Source organism: Somniosus microcephalus, unplaced genomic scaffold (assembly GCF_052327205.1).
Source record: "Somniosus microcephalus isolate GS21.2 unplaced genomic scaffold, FLI_Smic_1.0 scaffold237, whole genome shotgun sequence".
NCBI classification, from domain to species: domain Eukaryota; kingdom Metazoa; phylum Chordata; class Chondrichthyes; order Squaliformes; family Somniosidae; genus Somniosus; species Somniosus microcephalus.
In genome coordinates this window covers 304,986-325,053 of record NW_028225424.1, presented here as the reverse complement: position 1 = coordinate 325,053, position 20,068 = coordinate 304,986, and the positions used below count along the sequence as shown (strand labels likewise).

General features: G+C 41.4%; 1 protein-coding gene across 3 annotated transcripts in view; it reads left to right on the top strand.

Moving 5' to 3' along the window:
* Positions 1 to 450: 450 nt before the first annotated feature.
* Positions 451 to 20,068, top strand: part of LOC147082005 (xin actin-binding repeat-containing protein 2-like) — a 69,610-nt gene continuing 49,992 nt past the window's right edge. For 2 of the 3 annotated variants that reach the window (XM_085980535.1, XM_085980534.1), the window contains exons 1-4: positions 451 to 597; positions 1,703 to 1,778; positions 8,827 to 8,942; positions 9,598 to 19,555. In XM_085980535.1, the coding sequence (XP_085836661.1) occupies positions 466 to 597; positions 1,703 to 1,778; positions 8,827 to 8,942; positions 9,598 to 19,555 (10,282 nt within the window). In that variant the 5' untranslated portion in view covers positions 451 to 465. The remainder of the gene's footprint in view (positions 598 to 1,702; positions 1,779 to 8,826; positions 8,943 to 9,597; positions 19,556 to 20,068) is intronic. The other variant, XM_085980536.1, reaches the window with a different exon arrangement.

The following is a 20,068-nucleotide window of genomic DNA, read 5'->3' as shown; positions in this document are numbered from 1 at the left end:
TGCATTTAAATAGGTTTGCATTAAATCTGGGGCCTTGTGCAGGAAATAGGCACAAGCAGCTCAGCTCACTAAAATGCACACTGCATAATTGCAGGCCAAAAAAAGAATTGGTGCAAGGCCTTCGCTCTCAATTCAGTATTCCCTCGGAGCCAGTTATTCACCAGCTACTGCTGAATCAGCCCAGTCATCTCTACAGCCATATAAATGCAAAGGTTTACTTGTATAAAAGGTAATTGAAATACAATAACCCTTTACTTATATTGAATAAGCTGTTTGTGCGTGTGTGCACATTTTATACATATATGCCCTGTAGTTGCGTATAAAATAAGTTATTTAGCTTTCTGTTATTTTAGCCATAGTTAATGCCACTGATTGTAATGCTAAGCAAATCCTTTGGACTGATGTCATGAATAAAAACCTTTTTTAGGTGCCAAGCTTTACCTCTGTGAAGGATTTTTATGTTGCATGTTACGCTACTTATTTCAGGATGTGACGAGCGCCAGCGAGGTTAAAGTGAACAGCAGTGCCAGAAAAACTGATCAGGGAAATGGTCCACTTCCAGCAAATGAACAGCTTTTAGCCTACCAAATGGAAACGGTAATAAGTGCCATACAACACTTGGATAAAGTTTTATTTAAATTTAATTTCTATTCTACAAGATTCTATCTTTAAAATTTAATGGCCCAGAAATTCGGGTCGGGGGCTTCCCACGGGTGTAAGCCCCCGACCTGCACTTACCTTGCACGCCGGCCGTTGAGCTGTGGGCCCCCGTGGAATTGCAATCCTGGGCCTCCTCCAACTGTCAGCATGCAGTGCTTGCGTATCCCAGGGGCGCAGTTAGTTCGATGCGTCCCCTGGGATCACGTGGGCCATGGAGAGCCAATGGTAGCAGGGAATGCTTCATTCATAAGTTTGACAGGAAGACCTGTCAAACTTATAAATACTATAAGCCCCAAAACATCACTAAATCTTCAACTAAATTTTTAAAAAAAAATCACATTTTTAAAATAAACTATAAATTACATGAAATAACTATTTTAAACAATAATTTAAATTTTTGAAAATTTTTTTTTATTTTCTAACGGGGCTAAAAATAAACTTATTTTACTTGAAAGCATTTAAAAATAATAAACCTGTGGGAAAAATGTTTTAATTTTAATTAATTCACCACTTACCTTGTAAAAAGCAGGCCTTGCAACTGCTTTTTACATGTCTAACTTCTGGAGACTTACCCTCCCGGGAAAACCTGCAAAATAAACGTAAGTTCGCTGCGCACGCGTTCGACCTCTGAACCCCTTCTTTCAGGGGAACGGAAGTGCCGGTTTCCCGCGCATGCGCAGTGCATGCAGGAAACCGGCACTTCCAATGGGCTTATGGGTGAGTACCCCGTGTGTACTCACCCGTGGAGACCCGAATTTTTGGGCCAAATTAATGTTTTGAATTAGCTAAAATGTTTTGCTGTTTTCCAATGGTTTGCCTTTGTATTTGAGTAAAACTATATCACAAATAGTTTGTGTGGGTTTGAGAGCTAAAGCCCAAGAAATTCAGTGATTTCACTTTGCAAAATACAATACTGCTTTAAAAATGAGAATTGTCTTTAGCTAGTGCCTGTGATACCTCGACTATATGATTGTTACATATTTTATGTATTTTACTAAATTTTAATAGATACAGTACCAGTAAACTTGATATGTTTCTGCAGGTCTCTGTTATTGAACAGAATACTCATCAGTCAAGTATGGTGAGCAACTTTGAAAATCACTTCAATGATTTCAGTGGTAAGCGCACATAATTCTATTATACGTGTGAGTACCACAGCAATAGCTTATTTATGCCAAATGCTTCAGCTTAAATTACTTTGAGCTTCAAGCTGTCATAAACTACTAATGACTCAACTTCATACTTAATTCAATAGAAATTGACAACCAGAGCTTGGTGCTAATTAGCACAGCCCTTCCCTCTCAAAATGGCAGTATGCACACACAAAATTCCTTGAGCCTAGAACTTCCGCCCTTTCTTGGAATGGAAGTGTGGTGTAGCAGTGGCGGAGGGACTGGATGTTGGAGCTGAGCCCAACTCTGCTGGGTTTCTAGTACTTCAGAGCAGGAATGGAAAATTCTGATGAAGGGATGGTACATCTTCTGCCTGCCCCCACCCCGACATCCCAACTTCAGTTTGGGAGCATGTCTGTAGGCGTTTCCAGGCTCCCAGGATTCCTGCCAGATGTGTTGCTATAAGGCCTAGAAATATTTATGCCTGTAGAAAAGTGGTGTTGATGCCATTCCGGGCTACAAGTATGCCCCACCAGGAAGAAACTGAGGGATCAATTACTCTTTGATTTGGGAGCCTAGCAGTGTGGAAGCTTCTCTGAAGAGTCTGACACAACTTTATTTCTTCAGCCTGACTGGCCTGTGGCACTCCCTCTTAGAGAATTTGAACATTCAGCATTTCAAGCACCCAGTGCTATCATCAAGCACGCACATTATTCGGTGTAACATGGTAAAGCTTTCTCTACTCTGCCTAATGACGTACCTCAGCCCCAACCTTAGATGAGCCTCCATTATTGCACTTGTGTGACCTTTTCCCATTTCCTGCACTAGCTTTCTTCTGAATGGGAATGACTATTAGTTGCTGTTTTGTGCTTTGCAACTGTGACCACTAGGAACTGGATTAAGACTACCTAAGCTCATAGGAGCCCTAGATCCAGCAGACTTTCATCCCATTAGTCTGAGATGGATTTGAACATAGGCCCCAGAGGTGAAAGGCCAATGTCTAATGCTATCAATTATTTCTGATTGTATATGAAAGATATTGAATACTACTTCTAATTTCTCCACTTTTCTCCTATGCTCACTTGAATGCACTATTGCTTGGGTAAGATTCCATAGCTCTCCTGTACCTGGACAGGGTACTTGGCTGTAGAGGCCATCAAAATCAAGCTTGATCTTGTTCTCACCCAATATCTATAAATGTTCACATTCAAATAAGGGGTATTGGCCAGAAATCTGGGGCAAGAACTGTTAGATCCGTGGTTCAGTGGATAAATAATCACACGGATGCTGTACATAAACAAATAGAGGAGGGTAAACTCTAGACTGGGGTACAGAGGCATGCGCACAGCTTATATACCGGTGTGGTCACTGCCGGTACTACAGTATACAGGAGCTGTAAAAAGTAGTTCTGACTTAAAGGCACATGCACTACAATTCCTCCCTTTTTAGATTAATAATACCCCCTTAATATTCAAATAACAATTACATTTTTACATGTACATTCAATAACAAAAGTCAATTTATAGATTCAGTCTTTGGGGCGGCTTCCTGACCCTTTCGGGATAGCGCCTTTCCGGAGGTTCTTGTTCTTGGTGCAGAGGCGATTCTGACCCCCTTTCGTCGGGTAGTTCATCGGGTTCCACTGCTACTGGGTCTGAAGTAGATGCTACCGGTATGTCGGGTTCATCCCCAGGTACTCGAGACATGGGGTTGACGCATTCCTGTGATGCTAAGATCTGATCGACGTGGCGTCTCACAATGTTCTCCCCGACATCCACTGTGTACATTAATGGCCCCTGCCTTGTACATATCGTTCCGGGTTGCCACTTCTCTGTTCGATAGTCCCGGGCCAAGACTGGTTGCCCCACATTGAAGCTTCTTGTCGGCTTCTCGTTGATGTGCTGGAATTGTTTGTCCTCAACATTTCTTCGCACATTTGGCCTGAGCAAGTCCAGACGAGATCTCAACCTTCGGTTAAAGAACATCATGGCCGGGGTCTGGTTGGTAACTGCATGTGTCGCGTTTCGGTAGGCTAATAAAAAATTGTCCATCTTATGCTGTAGTGGAATTTCCTCGTCGCACATGGCCTTTATCGCCTTCTTAAAGGTTTGTACGAATCTCTCAGCCAATCCATTGGTGGCTGGATGATACGGGGCGGATGTGTAATGCCTTACCCCATTCCTTTTCATGAATTTTTGGAACTCGTCGGACACAAACTGTGGTCCATTATCAGAGCAGATCTGCTCTGGCAAACCGTTTCTGGCAAATATGGTCCGTAGGACTGCAATCGTTTTCTCTGTAGTGGTTGAAGACATCTTAATCACCTCAGGCCACTTTGAATGAGCATCCACTGCTATTAGGAACATTGAGTCCATGAATGGACCAGCGAAATCAATGTGCACCCGTTGCCATGGAGAGGAGGGCCACTCCCATGGGTGTAGAGGGGCATGTGGTGGTGCATTTTGGACCTTCTGGCATCCTAAGCAGCTCTTAGGTAGGTCTTCAATTTGTTGATCGACTCCCGGCCTCCACAGATAAGCCCTAGCTAGGCTTTTCATTTTCACTCCCCCAGGTGACCTTCATGTAGCTCATTTAGCACTCTCTCCCTTAACTTGGGTGGAATCACCACTCTGGATCCACACATCACTGTCCCCTGGCATACTGACAGCTGTCCTCTTCTGGATGAGAATGCTGGCAACAGTGAGTCGCCATGTGTTGGCCATCCCCTCACCGTCAATTCATATACCCGTGACAGCGTCGGATCATTGCGGGTCTCCTTCTCTATATTCGCGTTTGTTACTGGCAATCGTTCAATTATCGACGAATAAAATATCTCGATAGGGTCCACTGCTGGTGCTTCCTCCACAGTAGGCAGTGGCAGGCGCGATAGCCCATCAGCGTTCCCATGCTGTCTCGTGCCTTTATATTCTATTTCATATTGATTCGCCCCTAGAAACAGGGACCATCTTTGTAACCGCTGTGCAGTCATTACTGGCACGCCCTTCTTAGGATTAAAGATGGAGACAAGTGGTTGGTGGTCAGTCAGCAAGGTGAACTTCTGTCCATGCAGATAGTGGTTGAATTTTTTTACTCCCCATACTAGGCTGAGGGCCTCCCTGTCAATCTGGGCGTAGTTGCGCTCGGCTGAGGTTAGTGACCGAGACGCAAAGGCTACTGGCCTCTCCAACCCGTCTGGGAATTTGTGCGACAGCACCGCTCCAATGCCGTAGGGTGATGCATCACATGCCAAATGAATTGATAGTGCTGGGTTGAAATGGGCCAACACCTCTTTTGATGTGATCAATTCTTTACACTTCTGGAAAGCTCGTCTACGTTCGTCATCCCACTTCCATGGTACCCCTGTTTGCAGTAGGGTGTTCAGCGGGTGTAATACTGTCGACAAATTTGGTAAGAACTTGTGGTAATAGTTTACCAGCCCAAGGAACGACCTCAGTTGTGACACATTTTCCGGTGCTGGAGCCTTGACTACTGCCTCAATCTTGTCAGGGGACTTATGTAACCCCTTTTCATCGATGACGTGGCCGCAATACGAGATCTGTTTCTGGAAAAACTCGCACTTGTGGCGATTAGCTCGTAGCCCATATTCCTTTAATCTGGCGAGCACCGTCTCCAAGTTAGCGAGGTGATCACCGTCATTTTCGCCCGTGACCAAGATGCCGTCCAAATAACACTGGGTCCCTGGAATCCCTTGCAGGACCTGATCCATCGCCCTTTGCCAGATAGCCGGAGCTGAGGCTACTCCAAAAACCAGCCGGTTGTATTGATAGAGACCTTTATGGGTGTTGATCGGAAGGTAATGTTTCGAAGGTTCTTCTACCTCCATTTGCAAGTATGCCTGGGCTGGATCAATTTTGGGGAAGCGTTTACCACCAGATAGCGAGGTGAAAATATCCTCAATTCGTGGAATCGGATGTTGCACCGTGTGAAGGACTGGGTTCACTGTCACCTTAAAATCCCCACAGATGCGGACCTTCTTTGGTTCCCCAGGCGTATTACTCAATGACCTCTTCATTACAGGAATGATGGGTGTAGCCCACTCGCTCCAGTCCACTTTGGACAGTACTCCTGAACGTTCCAACCCTTCCAGCTCTGCTTCAACTGCTGGTCTGATCGCATAAGGCACTGGTCTGGCCTTCAGAAACTTTGGGCTTGCATTATCCTCTATTTTAATTGTTGCTGTTATTCCTTTTAGTGTTCCTGGTCCCTCCTGGAACACTTCTTTTGCGTCAGTTAGCATTTTTGACAGTCGTCCAGGTGTGACGTCGTCATCCTTTTTGGCCTCCACCTTCAGTGCCTGTATGGAATGCCAATCTAAATGTATCTTCCAGATCCATTCACGTCCTAGCAGTGGTGGTCCTCCATTTGGCAATACATATATATCCATTTTAGGTATTTCCTGACCTTTATATGTCACTTTCACCCTTATTTTTCCTTTGGGGTAGACTTTTTGCCCCGTATACGTCTTCAAGACATCTCTGTAGCTTTCAAGGGTATGTGTGAAAATAGCCGCTTGTAGTCTCTTTGATTTATGACTGTTAGAGCTGACCCTGTGTCCAATTCCATTTCCACTTGGACTCCGTCTATCTTGAGTGTAACCCAGATAGTCTGGTGATCCTCCATTTTGGTTACATTATGTAGTTTCAGACAACCCAGCTCCTTGCTTCCGGAGTCTGTGTCACTTTTCTGTTCGTCTGAACCACTGTCCATCACCTGGTGTACCTATTTGTACTTCTCCTGTGGAGATTTCTTACTGTTGGTTTTCTTCCCAGACCTGCAGACTCTTGCTATGTGTCCTGCTTTCCCACACTGTCTGCACACTTGGTACTTGAACCAACAATCTTTCTGGTCATGTGTTGTTCTGCCGCAGCGATAGCACTTCCCTGTTCCATAGCTCATTTCGTTGGTGCCATATTCTTGCGGTCTCCGTTGTATCTCTGCAGCGCCCCTTGCGGCTGCTTCATGTGATACTGCCATACTGAAAGCTTTGTCCAGCGTAAGGTCCTTTTCTGATAGAAGCCATTTCTGGGTTCCTTCACTTTGTAGCCCACACACAAACTTGTCCCTTAACGTGTCTGCTAGTCCCGCTCCAAACTGGCAGTATTTCGATAGCTTGCGCAGTTCCGTTAGGTACTCAGCATTGCTTTTGTCTTTGTGTTGGTTCCTTTTATGGAACTTAAATCGTTCTGCTATCAGCAGCGGTGTGGGGTTTAAGTGGTCCTGTCGGATTTCTACTATGCTTTCAAAATTCTTGTTTACCGGCTTCTCTGGGGTTATTAGATTTTGCAGTAACCCATAAGTTTTTGCACCCACGGAATTTAACAGAACCAGTGCTTTATTAGCATCTGGCACTTCATTCGCCCTGCAGTACACCTCAATATGATCCACATATGTCGCCCAATCTTCGACTTCATTGTCGAACGTAGAGATACTGCCACTCTTCGGCATCCTTGGTTGTGCGTTAACTATCACCAATGGCGCCTCCCGCGCTTCCCTTCCTTCCCACGCTCGCCCGTCTTCTCCGCTGCAGCTTCGCAAAATGGCGTCTCCCGCGCTCTTCCTTCTTCTCCGCGGCTCAATGACGCCTCCCGCGCTCTCCCTGCTTCTCCGCGGCTCAATGGCGTCTCCCGCGCTCTCCCTGCTTCTCCGCGGCTCAATGGCATCTCCCCTTGCTTCGCCCTGCGGACCCTGATCAGCCCGTGATCCCTGGCTGTGCTCTGCGCGTTCTTCTCTTGATATTTGTCGACGCCGCCCAGTCTATACCCGGCTGTTTCTTACCCTCTCTCTCTCCGGTTTGCAGTATTTTTCCTCGACGCCGCTCGGTGATCAACCCCCGGCTGCGCCCTGCTCTCTTCACCCTCTTTCTTACCCCGTCGACGCTGCTCGGCTCTCTCTGCCGTCGGTCGGCTCCAGCCGCCGCTGCTCGGGAAGAGTCTGCTCTAGACCTGTCGTCGGTCTCTTACTGCTCGTTGTGGCTGAGGAACCAAGCCCGGCTCTCCACAGCCTCCCCAGCGAAGTTGGGTCTCTGCCTGACTGCTGGGCGGTTGCTCGCGGTCGATGCCCGTGTTCCTGGACTCGACTATTTTTTATTGTTTTTTGTTTTATGTTGCAGGTAGATTCACATCGACACTCGTCGCCACTGTTAGATCCGTGGTTCAGTGGATAAATAATCACACGGATGCTGTATATAAACAAATAACAAGTCTTTACTGGAGGAGGGTAAACTCTAGATTGGGGTACAGAGGCATGCGCACAGCTTATATACCGGTGTGGTCACTGCTGGTACTACAGTATACAGGAGCTGTAAAAAGTAGTTCTGACTTAAAGGCACATGCACTACAAGAACCATGGCTGATTTTCCTCCATTTAATCCAGGGTACTGAGACTAATTTTATCGTTCAACTGTCTTCTCAATTGGGGTCAGATATCATGGCACACCCTAGAAGTTGAACATGTACATTTAATCTGTATCACTGAGAATTTCCTTGGGGACTCTCCTGCTCCACCGCCATAATCTTGGCAGAAACTCATTTACGTGTGCAAATGGGGTTTTGTCCAAAGTTACAGCAAGGAATAGGAGAAGCTTTGAGGAAATTCACGGAGCATATTCTTATGCCACACCAGTCAGTATCTTTATTTACTTGGGAGCAGCTTCTATATTGTTAAAGGAAAGTTCACTCTTGAGTTAATATTGATGCTATGTATACAGGCGTGTGTTCAGAGGCCATGTTAATTAAGTGAAAGGATTACAAGTTTGACTTCTGATGTTTGACTTAAAGATATACAGCATCATGCAACTGGGAGTGTAGTATTGGTTGTTGGATAAAACTTTTTAAAAAGAAAACATTTTCTTCCATTCAAACTTGACTTCTGGCAGGTTAGTCTGGAAGGGACATGGATAGTACCTGTGAAGGAATTTTGTTATAAAGGATAGAATAAATCTGGTGTGTCAATTGGGAGTTTGGGGGAGATTGTATTTTGCTTTCTCCTTCTATTCCAAGAATGTTTTTCATATATTTGTTTTATATTTGAATAGTGGATGTAGTGACTGAAGATGAGAAGCCTAAAATCTCCACTCAGATGTTAAAACAGCAGTTCGAAAAATCAGCCCAGCCCACCCAAATGGCGACTAACACCAGCAAACAGATTAAGGTATATATTAGTGTGTTCTTGAATGTGTGCATGTTGACAACAATGACCATTAACATTGTTTGACTACTGGTAAAACTTATAAATGCAAGAAATGCACATTTGAAATGCAGTGGCTTCATTTGGAAAGTGTACTTTTCTAACTTTATGCCTTGCTTTTTTCTAATTCTTTAACATTTCTTTTCTCTGCTGCACATCATTTATCTTTTCAACTTCCTATCATCTTGTAAATATTGTATCCCCTTTCATCATTTTCCCCTATGTAAAGTATTTTTTGTTTCACTAAGTCATACAGTTAGGTATGAAAAGGAACCATTGTGGAGAAATTAAGGATATTTAGAAGAAAACAGAAAGGTAAGAAATCACTTCCACACCAGGCAGCTTCCTTAATTATGACGGCCATCAAATAATGGGATCAATCTTTAAAATCTGCAGCAGGGAAGCAACTTGAAGAATCAAAATAATATTACAAAAGTTTTCTTTTTTTCAAAATTGCACTGTGACACTAAAATAGAATGTTTGGTGGAATTTTTTGAAGATGGTGTGTTGACATTGCATTGCATGGAGGCTGATTTGAAGCAGAATTCTAAACTGCATGTTGAGAAACAGCAACAAAAACTATGCGTGGTTCAACATGATTATTGACTTTTCCATTAAGACAGAACATAACTTCCAAGAGATGCAGTGGCCTCCTGTTGTTTCTACTTCCAACATTTCCACAACAGCAGGCAAGATTTCTGAAGCTACATCATTAAGAAAAATAGACAGTACAGCTGCTTCAGTTTCTCTCAGCTCCAGTAACCGTGGAAGCATGGAAGAATTCCCTCCTCCCCCACCAGATTTACTAAATACACCATCAGAAATAACATATTTTTCACAATCTCCCGAACCCTCTCTTTCTTCAACAAAACAAGTCATTCCTAAGGAACTATATTCAAAGCAAAGAAATCTTTACGAGCTAAAACGTTTGTATAAACATATCAATCCAGAGGTGAGAAAGAACCTGGAAAAGGAATTTATACAAGAGATCAGTGAGATTGTGACAAATGAAACAAAAGATAATGATGTAATGGGAGATGTGCAGCAGGCCAAGTATGTTTTTGAACACACTGGTCATAGCCCCCAGAAATGTCTGAGCCCAGAAAGAGAGTATTTAGAATGGGATGAGATCCTTAAAGGAGAGGTACAGTCCATGCGCTGGATGTTTGAGACTCAACCATTAGATTCTATCAAGGATGAATCCCCTGACCAAAGCAATGCGAAATGCATTTCACAACAAGAAATGATAGCAGGAGGTGATGTGAAGTACACAGCATGGATGTTTGAGACACAAGCCATTGATACGCTTGGTGTAAGTTCTCCTGAATCTATAGAAGCCACTGGGAAGATTCCTGAATTAGCAAGAGGAGATGTCCGCACTGCCACTTGGTTGTTTGAAACACAGCCACTTGATTCAATGAATAAGATTTACCAAGAATGTGACCAGGCCATAGAGACTTCTGCCACAAAAGACATTACTGCTGGTGATGTCAAAACTGCAAGATATTTATTTGAAACTCAGTCCCTTGATACACTTGGGCACTTGGATTCAGTGGATGAACTGAACTTCATGCATCTGAAAACTGAATTTGAAGAAATTAAAGGAAATGTGAAGAAAACAACAAAGTTGTTTGAAACTCAACCCCTCTATGTTATTAGGGACCAGTCTGGTCAAGTGCTAGAAATCAAAACTGTCAAAAGAGAGGAGATTGAAAGAGGAGATGTAAGAACTGCACGCTGGCTGTTTGAGACAAAACCTTTAGACATGATTAATGAGGATGTTTCAAGTATAAAGGTTGTATGTGGTATCTCTAGGGAGGAAGTTAATCAAGGTGGTGTGAACAGAGCTAAATGGTTATTTGAAACACATCCCCTGGACAGCATCAAAGAACAGTTAGAAACAGACACTTCTGTCAACTATAAAGAAGAAATACAAGGTGCTGATGTTAGCAGACAATGCTGGATGTTTGAAACCCAACCATTTGACTTGCTAAAAGACAATGATAATGCAAGACCTATAGAAACTGAAGTAATAATAGGAGGTGATGTGCGTTCAACAAAACACTTGTTTGAGACTGTTCCCATTGATGCTTTAAAGGACAGCCCAGATGTAGGAAAGCTGAAATATATGATCGCCTCTGAAGAGGAAAAAGGGGACGTGAGACACCAAACATGGATTTTTGAGACCCAACCACTTGAGATGATTGGGGAGGAGAAAGAAAAATATACAAAAACAATTCAGCTAGAAGAAATCAAAAAAGGTGATGTAAGCAATTACAAACAGGTGTTTGAAACTATGAATTTAAGTCACATTGATGAATCTAAAAAGATTCAAGTGGATGGTGTGACTAGTGGTGCTGTAATGTCAAATAGAACTTTATTTGAAACAACTCCTCTATATGCTGTTCAAGATAGTGCTGGACACTATCATGAGATTAAAACTGTGAGGAGAGAAGAAATTGTGAGGGGTGATGTACGAACATGCAGATGGATGTTTGAGACAACTCCTATTGATCAGTTTGATGAAAGTATTCAAAAGTTTCAAATCATCAAAGGGATATCAAAAGAAGAAATACAATCTGGTGATGTGAAAACAGCTAAGTGGCTGTTTGAAACACAACCACTTGATGCCATCAAATATTTTAGCAATGTAGAAGATGAAGAAATTGTATCAAAGCTGCGTGATGATGTTAAAGGAGATGTACAAACCTGCAGGTGGTTGTTTGAGACACAGCCAATGGATGCTCTCTATGAAAAAGTAGATATTAAAAATGAAGTAGATGAGATCCAGAAAGGGGATGTAAAAACTTGTACTTGGTTATTTGAAACTCAGCCTTTAGATGCAATAAAAGATCATTCAGAAACCATTATAACAATGCGTACAGTACAGCGGGAAGACATCCAGGGTAGTGATGTACGAATGGCCCGCTTTCTGTTTGAGACTGAACCTCTGGAAAATATACAAGGGGATAAGGAGGAAGAATTTAGGCGGCTAACTAAAATAGATATTCAATCAGGGGATGTATCTCGTAAGAAGTGGATCTTTGAAAATAAGTCTCTTGATTTGATAAACTCCAGTTCAGAAGAGGTGTTAAAAAAAATTAGATCTATGACAGCAGAAGATATTCAGAAAGGTAATGTTATTAATTGCACTTGGCTTTTTGAAAACCATCCAATAGATGCTATAAAAGAAAACTCTGAAGAACGAGAGATTCTCCACACAATCACAGATGTTCAGGGTGGGGATGTTGGTAAAGGACGTTTCATTTTTGAGACCTATTCACTGGATCAGATTAAGGAAGAATCTTCAGAAACTACAGACCTCAAAAAATTTAGTATGGAACAAATAGAAAAAGGAGATGTTAAAAACTACACTATGCTGTTTGAAACTCAGCCACTATATGCCATCAAAGATAAGGAAGGATATTACCATGAAGTAATGACTGTTCGGAAGGAGGAAGTGATTAGTGGAGATGTGCGGGGCACCAGGTGGCTATTTGAAACGAAGCCACTAGATTTAATTAAAGAAACTGATGAAGTATATGTCATCAAAGCTGTGACTCAAGAGGATATTCAAAAAGGAGATGTTACTTCTGCACGTTGGAGATTTGAAACACAGCCACTGGACAAAATAGCAGATCACGAGAAAGTAATCCTCAAGACAGTTTGTGATGTACAAGGTGGTGATGTGAGATCAAGTACTCAACTATTTGAATCAGATCTTGATCAGAAATACATTCGAACAGTAAGTGTCAGTGAAATTCAGCACGGTAATGTAAGGACTGTCACTTGGCTTTTTGAATCGCATACCATTGATGAGATAAAAGGGGAAGATTCAGAATATAAAAAGATTGAGACAGTTGGACGAGAAGATGTACAAAAAGGAGATGTAAAACAGGCCATTTGGCTTTTTGAAAAGCAACCATTGGACAGCATACAGGAAATTAATAATACAAATATAAAAATAGTTCAAGAAGATATTCCACAAGTGGATGTCAAAACGACGACCTGGCTTTTTGAAACTACACCTTTGCACCAATTCAATGAAAGTGCAGCAGAAAGGCCAGAAATAATAGGAAAAAATATTGAAGAAACCCTTAAGTCGCTTTATGACTGCAAAATTCTCCAATCCCAAGGAATCCTCATTGAAGCAAATGAGGTTGGAGATGTCAGAATGGCAAAATATCAACTATTGAACCAAACATCCCCAGAGATACAAAAAGAACAGATTGTCAGAGGAGATCTCCAAAACATCATGATGGAATTACTATCCAAAAAAGAGTCTACAGAAAAGGGAATCACTGTAGACCATAATGAAAAAGGCAATGTCCATTTGACAACAGCACAGCTTTTGAAGAGGACAACAGATATCGATGTCGAAAAAGAAGAAATAATTGGTTGTGATATTCAGCAAGTTATCAACAATCTTTTAAGTCATGACAACTCTGCAAAAAAGGGGATTCTGATTCAGGAGAGTGAGAAAGGGGATGTTAGGATGACAGTTTATTCTCTTCTCAACAGAACAGATGATACTGAAGTTAAACAGGGTGAAGTCATAAAAGGTGATATACAAGCTGCAATTGATAAGCTTATAGCTACTTCTCAGAGCAGTGAACTTTTACAGAAAGTTAAAGTAAATGACACTGAAAAAGGAAATGTTCAATTTTACACAACTTGTATTGAGTCTGGAGCACTCGACTATCTTAAACTACTCCAGCAGGAGACTGGGGAAACCGCTGTGGTTCAACCGGAGTCTGAGGAAATAATACATGGAGATGTTGAGGGTGCCAAAAAAATGCTTAAGCAGCAGCAAATGCAAATTGAACGTACAGTTGCAGAGTCTGAAATTTTATCTGGTGATGTCCAAAATGCAGTGCTGGCTTTTATGGCAGAAAGGCAAAACGTATCTGCCAATGTAGAAAAAGAAGAAATCATGCGAGGCGATTTAAGAGCAGCTTTGGATTCACTCAATCAGGCCATAAATCAGCCCACACTAGTAGAAAAGGAACAGATTGTACGAGGTAATTTATCTGCAACTCTAAAATTTCTTGAAGAAGCAAAATCTCAGAAAAAATATATTGAAAAGCTTGAAGTTATTCCAGGAGACATTAAAGGCACTCTAGATTCCCTAGAAAAGTCAGTAAATACCAGAAATGAAGTAGTTGAGGAAGATGTGGTGCCTGGTGATCTCCAGTGTACTTCAAAATGTTTGGAGGAAGCACAAAGCAAATTGAAGCAGTTTGAAAAGGAAGTCATAATGAGAGCTGACTTTCAAGCCTCAATGAGCAATTTATTGGAAGCAGCTTCTGAAAAAATAGCGGTGCCGTATCAGATGAGCAATAAAGAGGATGTAAAAGCTACTATCCAAAATCTATTGGAGCCAACACAACACCAGGTTCAACCCCAGGCCAGTGGAGCAGGAGTTGTTCAAAATACTATTAAAATCCATCAGGAAGGCCAGAAACAGATATCTACTGCAAAGGGTATTGGCTATAAAGAAGGTGCACATAGCTCCGTAAAATCTCTCTTAGCAGCTCAAGAACAAAGTAAGATGGATATTACAAAAAATGTTAACACAATAATACGGACAAAACTGAATGTCGAACAACATGAGGGTACTAAAAAGGTTAACATTAAAGCAGATGATTCAGTGAAAAGTGATATACAAGAGAAAGTTCAATCTCTCTTGCCACCTGATCAGCAACATCAATATAATGCATATGAAGTTGTTAAGGAAGATGTAAAGAAAATCTCAGATGTGCACACTACCAGGATCACATCTAAACATATTGGTGCTCAAAGTGTACAAGCAACCAGAATCAAGTCTACAGATGATAAATACAATGCACGTAAAGTAAAAGAAAACTTTGGTTCAGTTGACAGACAAACAGCTAAACAGATGGTTTCAGTCTCAACAGATGGCCAGAGTTCCTTCCAGTCACCAAGCACTTCTGAGGTTATTGAAATACCAAATATTGAGATTTGTACAGGAGCCGATACAGCAGTTGCACAAGTCATCAACTCTCAAACCATTCAGGGCACCAGTATTCTTCAGGAAATTGCACAGGTATCCAATCAAACACTTCAGACTTTTGCATCTCAGTCAATTATGGAACATGATGTAAAAAGCAAACAGGAAATTAAAAGTAACAAAGAGTTGCATAAAACTGTTGACGACCGTAGCCAGATAATGAATACAAGACTTGCACCTAAGATCAAATCTGGAACTACTTCGTTAGAAAAATTAAGAATGTCTACAAACAAGATGGACATTAAAACTCACAATACTAGAAAGAAAGAATTAAGCCATGTAAAAATGGACAAAAAGAGTATGCCAGAGGTTCAATTTTCAATTCCACCTCCACCTCCACCAGCTCCGCTGTCTTCTGATGCTGAACTCTCGCTTCCTCCTCCTCCTCCTTCACATATAGAAGAAGATGGTCAAATGTTTCCTCTCCCACCACCACCATTAGTCCAGATAAAACCAGAGATGTATGAAACTGAACTCCCTCCTTCTCCTCTTCCTCCTCCACCCCCTCCCCCTATTACTCCTACTATAACTCTTATCGAGGACAGGTTCACAGCAGGACATCTTCCTCCATCTCCTTTACAGCCTGAGTTAAATTTATTACCATTACCACCATCCCTTCCTCAATCACCTTCCCAACAAAGGAAACTCGTTAATAAGGCATCAAAGTTACAGTCTTTACAGAAAATGCCAAACCTTGAATCTATCAAACCAAAAGAGCAACCGAAGAAGAAAGTACCGCTCATTTCAAAACCAAATGTAATTAAAGCTGAGGATTCCACAGCATCAAAGCTAGATATTCAACAGCAGAAACATGAACCCACACAAGAGAAACAACATTCAACATGTCCACAAGCTATACAATCACCACCCCCTCAACCTGTTCAAAAGCTATCACAGAAAAAGGAAGCACAGGCTGCTTCTGCTGTTAACAACATTTTTGTGCCACTAGATCCTTCACCCAAAACTGAAACTGCAAAACCACAACCTAAACCTTATGCCAGGAAATTTAAAACTCCTTTAATGATAGCTGAAGAAAAATATAGGAAAGAGAGAGAAGAAATGGAAAAAAATAAAGCAGCTAAAATTGCTTGGCCTGTAAATATGGGGAAGCCAGTGACAGAAGAATCAAAAAGTCCAGATAAAGGAGAATCCAAAAATAGTTTCACAGTGAAGCCTTCAGTTTTACCGACTGTCACACCAGCTGCTGATTATCTGACTTCTCCAGCTAGTCAGGTAACGGAAACAGAAAGCATGCATACTATTGCAAAGCATCAAATTTATCCAAAACCAAGAATGCCCACTGCTGAAGAACATCCAGTTTATCCAAAACCAGGAGTGTCCAATATTGTGGAGCATCAGGATTATCCAAAACCAGCAGTGTCCAGTGCTGCAAAACATCAGGATTATCCAAAACCAGCAGTATCCAGTGCTGCAAAACATCAGGATTATCCAAAACCAGCAGTATCCAGTGCTGCAAAACATCAGGATTATCCAAAACCAGCAGTGTCCAGTGCCACAAAACATCAGGATTATCCAAAACCAAAAGTGTCCACTACTGAAGAACGTCCAGTTTATCCAAAACCAGGAGTGCCCACTATTGGGCATCAGGATTATCCAAAACCAACAGTGCCCACTGCCGCAAAACATCAGGATTATCCTAAATCAGCAGTGCCCACTGCCGCAAAACATCAGGATTATCCTAAATCAACAGTGCCCACTGCCGCAAAACATCAAGTTTATCCAAAACCAACAGTGCCCACTGCCGCAGAACATCAAGTTTATCCAAAACCAACAGTGCCCACAGCTTCAGAAGATCAGATGTCTACAAAAACAGTGTCTTCTGCTTCTTCCTCCCAGTCAGCAGTGGCATCTGCTTCAGAGCAACTGCACCATATCTTAAAATATTCTTCAGATGTAATGAGTAATAAGGAAGAGATATTTAATGCATTTAAAGATTCAGTGAAAGATATTGGCTTGGAAACTATTAAACAACACAATGAGGCACAAGAACAACCTAGTCATCTAAAACCTCAGTCAATTTCTCTGCCAAAATTTAAGGTTAAAACTATTCAGCTACCTAAAATGGATCAAATAATGCAAGAAAAGAAAGAAAGTGAACTGTCATACAAAAAGAAGCAAAAACATATTTCAATGCCAGAAGAAAATAAAAATCAAGAGAAAACTGCCATTAAACATTTTCAACTAAAACCAAATGACTATGTGGATGTGGCTAAACAAGAGCAGCATAGCATTATTGTTCAGCAACATAATCATTTGGGTGAATATTACCAATCAGCAACTGATGTTAAAGATCCGAACAATGAAAAGACATCTGTTTCACAAACACTTGCAATAAATGTGGCAGAAGATCAAGTGAAAAATAAGAAAGAGGTACAACAGCATAATCAACAATCTCATACAGCTCATTTCAAAGAAACTCAGAAAGTGCAACAAAAGAAGGAAAAGGAGGTCATACACAAAGAAGTGAAGAGTGAAAAAATGCAGAAGCATCATGTTAAGGTTCAGAAAGAAGCATTTCTAAAAATTCAAGGAGAACAAGATCAGCAGAAAGGTGACTTAGCAATGCAAGTAATTAATCAAAAGCCCTTGGGTGAACAGGCACATGTGCAAAAACACCTTGATTGGAAGGAAATTGTAACTTCAGAAAATCAGGTTGAATATAAAAGTGAACAGGATTCCTTTCAGGCAAAGGAAGAACAAGTTTGTTATGTAAGAAATGCAGGTAGTAAGCAAGGGCTGGTCCCTGCTCATGTGGAGGATATAAAACAGGAGAACAAAGAAAGTAGAAATACTGCTGTGCATGAAAAGGAATTTGATAAAAGTGTGGCAAGACATTATGTAGAAATTAGTGATAGTTACCGAAAGCGTGAAGAACTGCAAAACATTTTGATCAGACTGATTCAGTTTGAAAAAGAGAATGACAACATAGATTTAAATGCAATAACAGCCTTTTTGGGAAAGGTTCCTAAATGGCTTACAGATGGCCATGGATTCCCAATGAAGGTTACCAAAAGGACTGATTTGCAAAAGGTGAGGCGAGAACTAACACAGATTAAACAAAAAGCATTACTAAAGCTTGCATATTTTGATGAATCAATACAAAAAGCATTGATTTCTATGGCTGGTTTAAAACCTGAAAAAGAAACATTGGGTTGCACTACACCTTCGCAGAAGATATCTAAGATAAGCATTGGTTCTTGCAAATTAGATAAACAAGGAAAAAGCAATGTTGAAGAGCAAGCATGTGAAAGTAAAAAGGAACAGTTAAGTGAAATTAGACTTGCAGAGCAGAGAGCCCAGTCTCCAACAAAAAGAATGCCGTCACCATCCCCTTCTTACATCACTATCGAGTCTACAGCAAGGCGCACAGAATCACCTCTTAGAACTGTTCCCTCTCCACCACTTTCTCAGAAAGCATACAGTACACCATCCCCAGTCCAACGGGAAACTACACCGACACCTCCACTACCGATGCGCAGCTCAGAGATGCCAACATCCAGAATTCGCACATCTTCAACATCACCCTCTCCACCAAGAGGTAAACGTTATGATCAGCTTGCCAAACTTAAAGATACTACAGCAAAACTGTCACAGGGAATTTCACAATCTACACAGTCTACACATGTTGCAATAGCAGAAAAGAGGTCGGAAATTATTCCATCACCAGCAACTCTTCGACGTCAGTTAAAGATTGACACGCCGGTTACAGATACATTACCTAAATCTGAATCGCCTGTCACGATTATTACGGTTAAGGATATAGCAGAAATGTTTGAAGAGGCTAGAAGGTCAGAAGAAAACAAAGTGTACATGCGTAAGGATCCCATAGACATTCCAGAACGTTTGGGCTCTGACACAGAAGAGTCTGAATCTGCTGTCAGCAAGCAGAAAGTTCAGATGCCGAAAGTAGATCTTTCAGAACTTGTTAATAAATTTGAAATACCTGATACAACAATTTATTTTCAAAAGGAGCCAGTCATAATCACTGATAGAATAGGAAGTGATAGTGAAGATGACCTTCTTGGGGAAAAAACTGTGTTTGACGTAATCCCAACTTTTGATATAAAATCTGTCAAGCCTGCGTTTGAAAGTTCTGGACAAGCTACTAGTCCTGAAAATCCCCAGGGAGATGGAAAACCTCTGAAAAAATCTCAACGTTCTCATAAAGTCAAGGAAGGAATTAAGACGTCAACACAATCCATGCTATATCCTGAAGCAAATAATAAGCAGTTTGCACGTGTGGATGAGTTTGAAACTGAAGCAACTGGCTCAAGAACTAGCATTCAGCACTCTGAAATGTTTTCAGGCACTGATTCCAGGCATGCACCACCAACCTATGAAGATGTAATTTCAGGACAGATATTAGATATATCAGCTGATAACACACCAGAAGAATTGCTGAAGAATTTTCAAAAGACATGGCAGGAAAGTGAACGTGTCTTCAGGAGTCTTGGTTACAAAATCTCAGACACCAGTGAAGCTATGTGGCAAGAAGATGTACTTCAGGAACATACGGCTTTGACTGGTAATCTGCATGAATAGCGTGAAGATTAAACATAAAAAGCAATGAAATTAATAACCCCATTGTACAGATCAAAACTAAAATGGAATTAATACTAATCTATTTTTTTCTTCACTGATTTGCTGTACTATTTTACACTCATCACACTTTTCTTGTGATGAATGTGAACATTGATAGTAATACTGAACTAAAACAAATGAGATTTCTTAGGACATTAAGGTAATGATGCAATAGGATAAATATTTCCACTTGTAAGGTTAACTGGATCACTTCTGAGTGGCAAATTCAACAACTTACATTTCCATAGTACAGGAAACTTTGGTTTATCCGGAGGTTAAAAGTCCGGAAAGCTCTATCTACCGGCAAAATTCAGGAGCCGTTTCCTATAAGTATTTTTACTTCTCGTTGCTTTTTTCCCCCCAGTCAGGCTCTGCAAGGTCTGTAGCTAAGCAACAGCTTCAGCTAGAGATGCTTTTAAGCTGCAGCCGACTGTTTTGAAGCTGTTGCTAAGCAACA